The sequence below is a fragment of the Callorhinchus milii genome, unplaced genomic scaffold (assembly GCF_018977255.1).
Source record: "Callorhinchus milii isolate IMCB2004 unplaced genomic scaffold, IMCB_Cmil_1.0 Scaffold18, whole genome shotgun sequence".
Classification (NCBI taxonomy): domain Eukaryota; kingdom Metazoa; phylum Chordata; class Chondrichthyes; order Chimaeriformes; family Callorhinchidae; genus Callorhinchus; species Callorhinchus milii.
Genome location: NW_024704759.1, coordinates 9,935,280 through 9,948,834, shown reverse-complemented (window position 1 = coordinate 9,948,834; position 13,555 = coordinate 9,935,280). Strand labels below are relative to the sequence as shown.

Here is a 13,555-nt window from a genome sequence, read left to right as displayed (position 1 = left end):
TCCTCTGTGAAGTCAGAGATGGATATTGCTTTGTTTTTAGACAAACATAAATGTGACATTTTATAAAGGCAAAGGAAAATAAATCAATGTGCATTACAATGTAAGATAACAAAATGCTGCCTCTCATGGTCATGTTCCCTGGGGGGTGGGGAGGGAATTCCTTTTTATTTATTATCCTTGCATTGCAACCTATTTTAGGCAAGAATAGTGTAAAATTCCACTGATAAACCTTCAAAGCTTTTTTTATAAGTCGGTTGCATGGAACTGAAAGCCTGCAACAAGTGTTGAAAGGATTAGCAAGCGAAATACAAAAGATTCAAAAACTGAAAAAATCTACATGAGATCCACAATTGGGCATTATCAGGTCCCTACACTTAATGCAGCAATAAAATATTTTGAAACCGGATAATATAAATCTAAGTGTTCAGACTAATGGCCATTGGTAAGGCAACATAGGTTGTTGGAGAGAGTATGCAGACTGATCACTAATATGAAACTAAATAATCCCATCCCAACTGCTGACTCTTTCATTCATAGAATCATAGAATTATGCAGCACAGAAGGAGGCCATTCAGCCCATCGTGTCTGTGCTGGCTCTTTGAAAAGAGCTATCCAAATCAATCCCACTTCCATGCTCTCTCCCCATAGCCCTGCAAAGTTGTCCTCCCCAAATAATTATCTATCTCTCTCTTAAAAGTTGTTATCGAATCGGCTTCCACCAGCCTTTCAGGCAATGCATTCCAGATCACAACAACTCTCCTAGTTATTTCAGAGGAAAGCCAAATGTTCAAGAGGAGCATTTGCAAACTTGATCTATTAGAGTTTAACTTGATAGTGGAGATGAACAACCATTTATTATCAAAAAATGAAATATGGCGTAAGTGCTATCTGGGAAAGATATTTTATTGTGGCGATTTAGTGCAGTTATATGGCATTATAATGGTGGCAATGAATATTTATGACCTTGTTTAAATCCATTCATGCTGTGCTTTCTTTTTTCGTCATCATTCAAGCTATATCAGGGGGAGCAATGAAATTGGGGATGTCAGCTCTCCCTAAGATCAACTTAGCAGAAAAATGGGTGCGGCAAGAGGAAAGATTTGGAATTAGTATCAGTGTAAAAAGGACTTGAAATCTCTGTCCATAGTTTTCTTTTCCAAAACAAAGTTCTATTTTAATTGAGATTGTCAGGATAATGCAGATGCCGTACTTTGCCATGCTAAAGTGCTGTTATTGGATCTACAGGGTCTGAAGCCATCAAAGAACTATTCCAAGCATTAGTTTTGTAGCATTGAAAAGCCCCTCAGCAAAGGCTGTCACCAAGTTCCTATTCCCTAAGTCCTTGCAAGGAAATCCTGCACTTCCACCATTGGGCAGTGAAATAAGGCCATCATTTAGTGAGCTGCTGTACAGTGCCATCACTCAAGTGGTTGCACTATAATGGCAGCATGCATATGCAGTCACATTTTGTGCTGGACCCAGGTCTCAGTGAATACACCATGCTGTGAGAAAATGAACAGTGAGCGGTGCAGAAGCCATCATTCGCAGCATCAGAGTAAAAAAAATCTAATAATAATATATAATAATATTATTATTATTATTCAAAAAGAAGCTTCGATAATTCAAGACCAGGCAAAGTGTGTGTCAAAGTCTTACGTTTTCACTGATATTTGGTTATTACAATATAATGCATTTCCATTATAAGGAAATATGTTATATATTAAAATAACTAAAAAAAATGTAATATGCACCAGAGTTGTGTTAGGGATTTCAATAAGGACGAACAAAAAGGTTAGTGAAGAAAATAAATTGTACAGATGGACGCAACCAATAGTCTGGGGAATAAATGAAATATTTTGCACTTACAGATTTACCGCTAAATATTCTTCAATGACTTAAAAAATAAACATGTAAATGTACATCAAAAATGTGGATCAGAAAACAATAAACTTGACTTCTATTTAAAAAAATAGATAGATTCAATAGTTACTTTAAAAATCTAGGCAATAATCCTTGATATTATTGAAATATGCTTCTGTTAGCTTTCTGATGTGGTTGTAGTTTCTTCTGAAAAGGACATTATTTATACATAAAATATTTAATTCCAAAAGTATCTTTTTTAAAAAAACAAAGCATTACTAAACTAGACGTGCAACTAGACAGGTGATGTTGACGATTAAATATATCAAACACAATAGGTATTTGGTGAAACAGCATAAATATTAGTTGCCTTGGGTTCGGAGACGTTCGGTATAATGTGAGATGGTTTCACCTGCTATCACGCCAGAGTTATTTCATATATTTGCTAATAGAATGTGCCAGAGAGAAAAAAAACAAAATTATAATACAGTCCAGAATTCTTCTACCACTCCACTGGAAACACAACAACCCAGTTTTTTCCCCTTGTTGCAAAGGATGAAATTCTGCTAAAAATTTCTTACCCCTCATCGCAAACCAATTTTTTTTTAACATTTTTTTTGCTGAAAGCTGAAAGGTCATTTCATCATTTTCTATGCAGGAATCGTGTGACAGATATCCGTGGGGCATTGCCCTGCACGAGAGCTTGTAAATGGAGAACGACGAGACGTTTTGAACAGAAAAGCTCTGCAAGAGTTAACATTTTTTTCTTTCTCTCTCCCCATCCCCTCTCCCTTTCCAGAAACCAGTTTAAAACAAAGTGGTACAGAATGTGCCAGTGTGGTATGCTGGCGCTTTTACAAACCAACCTCCACCACACAGGCATTGTGATTCTGGGCTGTGTAGTTGTCATGGGCGTATGCTGGCACATTCCTATGCGTGACTCTTAAGCCTCACCACAAATTTGACTTCAAGCCCCGGCTTGGGTTGATATAAGCAAATGAATATAAATGCGCCAAGACCCTATCACTGCAATGAAAGGAACTAGGAAGGGTAACAATTTAAAAGTCCATTATGGAGGATTATAGGTGTATTCTTTTTAAAAGCTTCGGAGGGACACACACACACATCCACGCACACTCCCTCACCCCCTTACTTCCTTGACACAATGGGTGTGACCCGATTATAGCAAACACTGACTCATTCTTGAACTAAAAATATACTTTTTTTTGGACCCACTGAAGAGTCTGAATAGAAAACAATAAGGAACAGTTGCTAAGCTGAAGTTCACACAGTGAAAGTTCCCAAGATGATTACTCAGAGCTGTCGACTCAATGCCAACATATTGTTCTGTGCAGCTGAGTCAAAATCTTTCAGCTGACCGATTTTTCGAAACACAGAGTGCCACTCGGATTGTGCTCCAAACTGTGCTGGAAGTGTTCAGAGAGAGATCCTTGGAATTTGTTTGGTCTATGACTGACCTCTCGCTGTGATTCCAGAGAGATCCTTCCTTATAATTTCATTAACTGTGAAAAAAGAACAGAAAGTTTGAGTGAAAATCATGGTATCAGTTGTACAATGAATAATGTAATATGAAATCCACTCTCATGCCAGATGTTTTTTTTTAAAAAAACACAATTTCTTGCAAATACATCCAATATTGGAACTTGAGACAAATGGGCTGAAACCAGTGCTGGCTTAAGCAAGACCAGAAATTAAAATCATTATTCCCAGAGAGCAGTAGACATGTGGAACAGACTCCTAACAAAAACAGCTGATGACGTGCCAATTAACTCCTTCCAAAAAACTTGAGAACTCTACTGGAGAGTATGAGAGGATTGAAGGGCCTTCTTCATCCAAACTAATGTAAACTAAATTAAACTAATGTGATCGTGCAGATTAGGACAGTGGAACAATACACCAACATGAGCACTGCCTTAAGGAAAGGAGGGGATACAACTGGATGGAGGAAGCAAGGGATTGAGTGAGGGAACACACATGGATTGAATGGCAAAATGGAATGAGAAGCATACATTTATCTGTCCTTTTTGCTTTGGTCCTTGGTGAGGTCTTTGAGCCACAATGTGGGCTCAACCCACAATATGCGCTCGCAACACAAAATTCATTGCTCAGGTCAGGAGTTGCTGGGAATTAAGCACGTTACAGACCACACTGAAAAATAACCTCGGGCTCAAAAATCAACCCCAAAAAAACATGTGTACTTGTAACCCAGCTGCAGTGACTGTCAGCAAGTGCTTTGATCCAGATTCAGGAGGACCGACTTTGAATTAACATTATTCTAAACCCATCAAACATTAGAGATAGTCAGTGAGCATCGAATCTGTGGCAGATCTCCGATATCCACAAGGAGGTGGTGAGGCTTATTTTTCCATTTGACTGAATGGAAGCTACAGGATGTTTTTCTACAACTTCCTGCCTCTCGTGTTAAACAAGGCGATGATCGCTGTGAGTAAATGGAAAGTTTGTTGCCTCCTCATTCTATTAATAACTCGAAGGTGAAAAGTGTGGGTTGTAGTCCTTTGCTGCGTTATTTCCTCACCTATAGAAGAATGGGGGCGCTCACACATAATAACCATAGAAAGATTACTGGTGCATTAACACTTTAATGCTGCTGATGCCACTTTTTTCCCATGGACAAAATCTTGGCTGTTTTTGCAAAATCATCAACAGTCGAATGTGCATTACATACCCTCAAAAGATTTTTTGTGTGTATAAAAAAAAGCTTTGCAGGAGTTGCGTGGAAAACAACATTGCTGTGTACTCAAGAAAGTGTGTGTGTGTGTTTGAACGAGCACCAGGTTAGTGTCAGAGAGGCAGTGCTTAATGTATTAAAAGGAGCTGCTTGCCAAGGTCAGGCAGTTAGGCCTAGAAATTCTACTGCTAAACCCAACAAAAAATAAACCGTAGATGGTTTGTTGTCAGTTCATTGGAAAGTTATTGGGCCAGGCTCGGTTTCTGGCAAGGCCAATGATGGTCTTTCCAAACACTGTGATATAATATTGCTTCGCTGGCTGCGGAGAAAGGTTTGTGTTAAAGAGGATGCTATTTCTGTAGCAGAGTCAACTTTTGCAATGTATTTTCCAAGTCATTTCTTAGTTTCAGGTGCTTTTTCCCCCCATTGCCTCCAATTCTCTCCTCTTCTCTGGAAGGGGATGATTGATTCTTGGGTTTTACCCAAGCATTGGCTGACATCAGCTGCCCTCACCCAAGTGGCCATCCTTCATATTTGAGCCCAGTCAGTGAACAGTCTTGACAGACTATTCAATTGTGAAGGGGAAGATTTTTTTTATAGCAACATCTTATAACACCATCTGATCGTTTAAGTATATGAGGAACAAGGCTTGCTCCTGGCATGTCATTTGAACACAGGGGTTCCAGAAGCCAAAGCGCACGGCTCATACGATTGCTAATTACATGAGCTTTACTTTGCACAACACACTATCATGTCCTGAGATGATGTTGTAGAAATACAGTAGAGATAAAGTTGATCTTAACAATGTACAGCTTTCCATTCTCATCCAGGCATCGGCAGCCAGGTCAATTGAAGGATCAAATCACTGGACAAGTAATCTATCAGTCGTCTCTGCTCAAATCCCCATTGCAGAGCACAGAAAACAACTTTATCTTCATAGTAAAATGTTATCCTGATCCCCTTCTGCCAATTGAGTTTTTGTGCTAAATCGCTGGTCTCCAACAAGTATCAAATGGATTGTAGACGCACAAATACGACTGATGCATTATCCACATTACTCAGACAGAAGTAAAGGCCAATCAATGCAGGTGTGCAAATCATAAGCAAAAAACAAAAACAAATGAAATACTGCAAACTATTTCAGAGCCCTGACATTACAACGTTACTTCTGATGTACACAATTTAAAACATTACATAATGCCCAAAGTTACCATCCTCACAAAAGTCTTCTGCTGAAGTAAAACTTTCACTGTGTCTCACTGTGAACTAACTTCTTGGGCACATTTGGTTTCACATGTTTGCTCTTTCTATCACGGTAAGATTTCAATCTTTAGTATGGTTTTGCAATAGATACACAAACACAATCATATCACTGAGTACAACATTGCGTTAAGATCAGTTTACTGATCCACGACTGCCCCCATTATAATATAAATTCAACACAGTGAGCTTTCAGATGCACATCTTCAATAAGAAACATGTGCATTGCCTACACTGGAAGAATCTGCCTTGAGGATAAGAATTCTGCTTAGATGCAGATTCTTGATGGAATTTAAATCCCAAAATCTTTCTATTATGCTGCCATTACGTAAAGGGGTCACTGAGTGCCAAGAAGCACAGGAGATCAGTGAAGTTGATTGCCAGTGTTGGAGCGATGACCCCATGATAAACAACTAGATAAGCTTTTCAGCCTCAAAAGAGAGGTCTCAGATGGGACCTTATAAAAGTTTCATAAGATACTTAAGAGAAACGAAAAAGTAAACCTGGAACAACACTCAGATGGGTCAAGGGGAGACTTCATTGTTGAGAAGGCCACATTTTGAACAAAAAGTAATTATTTACAGCTCAGTAATCAACTGCATTACTAGGACAGATGGTGGAGGCCAGGGTACTAGACTCATTGTAATCAGTTGACAGATAATGTTGGTATTGTGGAAGGGTGAGCTAAAATCGGTTAAAGCGTGTTCTTCAAACAAATCTCTTGTGATAACTGCTAGAAGCATGTTGTTTTGGAGGAATGGGAAACTGTCATGTAGTATCTACAATCATCTTCTCAACAAATCTTTTCAGCCCACCACACACAGTAAAAGCACCGATGGCAGTGTCAGATTATCGCACTTGTGCTCTTTCGCTACAAATCATCAGTTACATTGAGGTGCAAAACTCTACAAGGCTCATTTCAGCTGCACTTTCCTGACAAAGGTGTATGATATCCTGGGCGCATTAAGCAGAAGATTGTATGACAGGGATGAATATTCTCAGAGAAGTGTTCCTTTCACCGCATTGATTAAAAAAGTTATATTTCTCAAATGTTGACAATCGGATTTCTACACACATCATCATCGCACAATAAGGATTCATTGAAATGAATAGTATTTACAAAAAATAGTGTGTGTGTGTATGGGGTGGGTGGGTGGGGGGGAGGGTCCGGGACAGAAATGAGGAGTTAGAAAGAGGCCCTGAAAATAAAATTCAAAGTAATATCTGTAGAAATACCAGTGATAAATTTAGTGTTACTTCCCGTTTGAGACTTATCCATTTCCTGAATAAGAAAATGATGCAGAATCGGGGAAATGTATTATCAAGGCTGCTCAGTATCAAACAGTTTAGCCCTCTGCGCTATTTCAACAAACACGTTACTGAGAATGTTTCATCAGTTCGTTTAAATTGTACAATAATGCTGAAAGTTAAAAACTTCAAAGCAAGACATCCTGTGTGCTGTTGGTTGTGGAAAGGATTCTTATAGCTCATCAATCCCTTATCTGATCCAAATGGTATCTTGCTGCCTACACTAATACACTCAGTATAGATTAGTGTCAAATGATGTGCAAGTAAGTGCACTTCAAAATAAGACTTTAAAGACTTTTCCTTTGGTCTAACGGCCGATGACTTCTCTAACTTTTATGAACACTGGTTTAAATTTCGGAACTTTGCACTTCTGCAGTAGAAGATTCTCAGTGCATCTCCCTCTTTGGGATTCTCACTGAGCAATCACACTAAAACAATCTTCTTCTACCGAAATCCATGGCGGAAGTCACTTCAGACTTCATTAGATTTTCTCTGACTCTCACTTTCTGGTGATGATGGCTCTCGAGCCATATGATGAACAGAATATGTAAAGGATTTGGGCTGGAATACTGTGAACGTTACAGATTAATATGGTACAGCTTACGTACAAGTTCCCTGACCTGCTCCTCACCTGTATTCAAATGAGGATAAGACTCAAGAACATTGGACCTGATTATCAAAATATACTTAGGAATTCACAGCAGGGAAAGCTTATCTATGCAATGTTGATTCTTTACAAAAATCTGCATGACTCCTATCTTAACACATTCCTACAAAAAAAATCTCTTCAAATATTATGTAAATGACTCATAGCCCTGAGCTTTGCTCATCACAAGTCCCCTGCAAATCTATCGACTGGGGTATTGAGCTTTTAAGGGAAAAAAAACTTGTGTCCATGATCTTTACTGAATCATTGTTTTTCAAATTGGATGAAACAGGATAAACATTGTAATGTCTTGTGATGTTACTTGATGCCTCTGTAGGTAATATGTTTCTGATCACAGTGCCTTTCAAGGCAGAGAAATGTTTCAAAGAGTTTCACATTGCTTATCAGGAGTTTCAGCTGAGAGGTGTGTGGTGGGGGGTGAAGAGTGGATAACAGCAAAGTCAAGGAGGTTGGTGTTAAAGTGGGTTTTGAAGGCAGGGAGGGAGGGGTAGGTGGAGGGCCTCCAGGATGGGTTTCCCAAGAGTAACACTGAAGGGGAAACAGTAGCTTTTGTACAGTCAGAGAAGAGGAATTTGATCGTATTATTTAATGGCTAAATATTTTCGCAGACTCACTGAGTTGGAAGTATTCACAGCCAACATTCCAAACAATGAGCTGAGATCGGGGGTGAGACATCAGTAAACGTGGCCGGAATTTAGATAATTTGCATTAAAAGTTAAATGATCATGAAAACTGTTCTCCTACGCTTGCTGAATAAAGAAATTGCCAAGTCCACAGAAAATGAAATTCCATTTTATCCTGTATAAGGAAAGCATCTCTGCCTTTATGGGGTTTCTTTTTGGAGGGGAGGATATTTGGCATTATTTCTTAATGGATTTCATAATTAAGAAAAGCATTTCAATCCAAGTGAAAACTCCTTCTGGTAACATGAAGAAGTTAATACACGTCACTCCAACTTAAGGGAACAGTTGGGAAAAAATATTAGCTTGGAGTGGCATTTCGCAAGGTGGCTTCTGGATTTCTTAATTAAGATACGCCACTAATTAGGTTTAAGGAAATTTACATATTTCTGATTCCAACACTTTGTATCACAAACTCAGGATAAAATGGCTGTCATTAACCCACTAAATTATTTAGCCTGGAAAGGTCTCGTCTTGTGCAGTATCTCGGAATTTAATCGTTTGTCAATGTTTCACCAGCACTGGGTTAATACGCTGCTGTCAGTTACCAGAAGCATAAAGAGTAGGCGTGAATCCAAAAGAGATGCAAAACACTTAACAATACTTTGCTCTATTAAAAGCACATGAGGGAACAGAGGGGACACACGAAAAACGCTGCCTGCTGCAGACCGATGTTCTTTGTCAATTTTCAAAGAGAAAATTAAGGTAGCAACCAATAAAGGCCATTAAGCTCATTCAGTCTGCTCTTTTTATAAAATCAGGTACCATCCACGCTGAAACATCATCTCTGGAGGGAAGGTGCTGTATAAATACACTGCAATCCCCAAATGCAATCAGATGCTTTAAATGTTTATAAAACTAATTCCTCTGAGCTCTTCCGGACAAACTGTTTTTCCTTTTATCAATGATTTTGCTGGCCCCCCATAGATCCCCCCAGCCTCTGCCCCCCCCTTTCCCAAATGACTCAGTTGGTAAAGTCACTGCCTTGAGTAAAACGGACCTATAAGGACTCAAATTTGACAACTCATCTCAGCTCGGGTTATTACAATTGTCCCCAGAGACCACAGGCTGCGATGCAACAAAAAACAGTCAGAGCTCCCTCTCCTGATCGGCATATGTTGACCCCTGCTGTCATGTGTACGTGTGTTTGTTGGGCGAGCATGTGGGGGCTTGGGGCTGATACTCCCTACGCTTGATTCGTCTGTGAACACTCATTGTCTAGGCTCACACAGGAAGAAAGTTTACTTGGGACAGAGGTTGTGGAAGTGGAGACCAACATGAGTCAGTATCTTCGGGAGAAGAGAATAATTTTGAATGGGGGGGGAGAGGGGAGGGGGGAAGGTGATTTAGGGAAACATGCCTGACTACATGAGTGAATATTAGGGACTGAAAAAAATAACATGTTCCTGTGGAATAAGACTGCATTCCGAATGATTGCTGTTAATTACCGGTTGACTAATTGGGATATTAAAACACTTGCAGATGAGCGTTTGAATTCTGACAGGGAACAAACACCCTCTTCTCTGCAACAGCTTTCTGTTTTGCTGTGTTTAAAATGCCACTTCCAATCTCACAGACTGCTTAACTACAGATAAAACACGTTACAACAAACATCTCTAACAAAGCTTGAAAGCAGTCAGAGAGAGAAAATAAACCATAAAGTGTTAATGGGTCACATTGGAATATTCAACTTTTATGACCGTCTAGTGGCAAGCTGCCTGATAGAAGAGAAAGTCAGTCTTTCTCTCCTAAAATAACTTTCATATGGATAGTAATGAGGGTCATATGACAAATACTTGCCATTAATACAGCCTTTCAGTCTCTGCAGTGCAGGGAGCCAAAGTGTGGTATTATATTGCTTAGCAACATGACTAGCAACCATTACAACTTGTGTTGCCATGTTTTTGTTTATGTGTTTTTTAAATAATTCTTACATTATGGACGGTTATAGGGTTTGCCGTAAAGCTGTGTATTGCTCCCCCTGTAAAGCTGTGCTCGCCCTTTAAAGCGCTGAGGCCTACTGAGGTCTTGTGAGGGAAAGGCAGATTCAAAGGCTTTCTCAGTTAACCGTTCCTCCTCTCTCTCCTCCCCATTTTGAGAAAGTCCCGTCAGTTAACTTGCTTACGTATTACTCAACAATTTTGTCCTCTCGTTGCGTCCCGTGTGGGTTAAACTTTCTGACTTTTCTGCTAAAGGCTTCAGTGCTGCAGGAATTTACATCATAAATTGCTTCTGCATTTCAGAGGGTCCTTGGAGACTGAAGGATTTCTGTTCTGCCACACTGGAGGAAGGATTTTTTTAAAAAAAAATTCGAATGGTGACTTGATTTCACTGCTGCAAGATATTTGTTTGATACAATCAGGTATCAGCAAATAATTGGAGAGTCAAAGTTTACAATGCTCAACACAACCTGAGAGGATCATTATCAGCAGAGGTTTGACATTTGACCTTGCGCTACCAATAATTGGAAACAATTTGCTAGCCACAGCATCACTTAATAATAATAATAATCCTTGCATTTGATGTAGCACCTCATCTCGTCTTCGAGATATCTCAAAGTGCTTTACAGGATGTACTGTCAAGCGGAGTGATTGTATATTTTGTGGGCAAAACTGTAGGCTACCACTGGACTGTGAGGCAAAGCTGACCTAGAAAGTGTGTGGTTTCACTACTTTTTATGTTGATGAGACCAGGTGGTACCAGACCTCATCACTGAATAGTAAATGGATTCACTTCTCAAACCGCCACTGAATCTGTCCAGTCATCACAGACCAGAATCCAGTCACACTACAATTCAATGCAGCTTCTAACAAAAACATTTGCTTCACCATTCTCTTAAAGAGACTAAAGGGCATATATTTCACCTTTTCATTCCACGCTGCGACGCTGATCTGCTAAACGTGGCTCCACCCCAGAATGACCAACAATCGTTCAAAAGAAAAATATACGTATTAAATAAAAATGTTTAAACCAGGATAAATTATATATCAAATGCAAGGATTATTATTATTATTAAATTGATAAGAGAAGACCAGCTGTTCTGGATGATATTCCGGGGTGAAAAGTGTAGTGTTTCTCACAAATTCACTGATTATATTTTTCATTTTCCGCTCCCTGAACCGTGCTAAGGGAAGATCGTGTACATTAACTGTCCTCGCTCAACATCCCATCTGATGCTGAACCCCGGTTACATCACTGGAGTCGCAAAGCATCTCCGAGCTTCAACATCGCCGTTTGGTTTTGCTCATTTTTTTTTGCTTATTGTGCAAACTGTAACATACCAGCCAACCCTTCCTCTTAAGAGTTGAGCATTACCTGATTATTTACTGTGGCGGATTAATTGCTGACACATTATTCTTGAGCGCTTATGAACTTAATTAGGTAGCAGTTCAATCTGGTGCTGACTCACTGTGGGTTTGCTGGCAAGTTCCATGTGCACCATAAGCAAAACGTTGACTCAAACCAAATGTTGTGAATTGATGCGAGGCGAGAGGATTCTTCCTATCTTGGGAGTCGATATCATATTTTACTTACTTCAGCACGGCAAGAAATAAATAGATCCCAATTCAGACCTCAAAGGGGAGACCAAGGAAAATAAATATGATCGGCAATTGTTATGATGGGTGTTGGGGGGTGGACAATTTGGAATTAAAGTGAAATTAAAGGAAGGAATGTTTATAGGTTTGGGCACTAGACTCAATCGAGTCTTTTTTAAATTATTCTACACTTTTATCTTTTTGTTTTAAATTAATTCTTTATTTTCACTCATTAATTGCTTACGTTCATGTCCTTTCGGAATGGTTTTTTTTCAGATTCACAAAGTGACATTTCCTGCAGTGGGTCGAATCACAACAGCAGTTTCATAGAAATATGTCTCAGTTGCAGAAATTTAGCGTAACTGGCTATTGACTCAAAGTTGACTCCAAATCACAGAACTGCAGAAAGTACAATTATAGATGATTCAAGTCCCCTGATCATTATTCACAAACGTAATGCACAAACACCAGGCCACTGATTGCTAAATATTGATCTAAAATGATCTACTTAACCTGATGCAGAGACAAATAGTTGGGAGGTAGCATAGAACCCTTCTCTTTTTCCTCTCCTACCCAAGATGATCTGTTTTCCACAATGTCTGTGTTGGATTGAGTGAACTCACAGGCAAGCAGCAGTTCCTGGCTATTGGTAAGTTCTATCCCTTCATTTGATAATGTGTTAATTATCACACTGATTTCATTATGAAACATCACATACCCCATACTTTGGATATCATTGTACTGGACTTTGTTCATCTCGTTAATTTCAGTGGGGATCAGGACAAGCAAGTTAGATGAGAAAAGGCTTCACACATTATATGAAATAATTATTGAGGAAGGTGCCACAAAACCTCATATCCTCAGTACAGCAATGTGAAACAAGCATCTTATTCCCACATTGCAGTCTTACATTTGCTGCAGCGTATTATTGCGATCACCGCTTTATCACATTCAGCAACACAAGTAAATTGACTTTTTAATAATAATCCTTGCATTTGATATCACGTCTTCGAGACGTCTCAAAGCGCTTTACAGAATATACTGTAAAGTAAATTTACTGTACATTTTGTGGGCGAAACACGGCAGCCAACTGTGCATAGCAGTGTCCCGCAAACAACCATGGATCGAATTATTATTAAAAAATGTTTTTTTTAAAGGGATTGATACCCCCGGAAAAGCAATCCGCCAATCGACTAACAACCTGCTAGGGAAACAGAGGCGTGTGGAGCCAGGAAACTTGCCTAACGTTTCGCCTTGCCCGGGAATCGAACCCAGGTCCTGTCACTTGCGAGGTGAGCACTCTAACCGATGCACTTCAGGACTGCACCTTTTGAAGAAAACAACAAAAATGTTGAAGCCAACTTGATACCAGCAAAAGTGCTGCCGTGCAGCTTTTTGAACGAAAATTGTTGCTCGAGGCGGGCAACCTACGCCCCAGCCACAAGAAATATTTAAACATATAGCAAAAAAAATTATCAGAAAGGTACAGGAAATGTATCGGAGGCAGTGCGGACATTAAATATTCTTCATATGG

General features: G+C 39.4%; 1 protein-coding gene across 3 annotated transcripts in view; it reads right to left on the bottom strand.

Moving 5' to 3' along the window:
• Positions 1-700: 700 nt before the first annotated feature.
• The window catches only part of nfatc2a (nuclear factor of activated T cells 2a), a 72,394-nt gene continuing 59,539 nt past the window's right edge, over positions 701-13,555 (bottom strand). For 2 of the 3 annotated variants that reach the window (XM_042341859.1, XM_007911952.2), the window contains exon 11: positions 3,317-3,383. In XM_042341859.1, coding sequence (XP_042197793.1) covers positions 3,369-3,383 — 15 coding nt within the window. In that variant the 3' untranslated portion in view covers positions 3,317-3,368. Of the gene's footprint in view, positions 3,384-13,555 lie in introns of all 3 variants that reach the window. The other variant, XM_007911960.2, reaches the window with a different exon arrangement.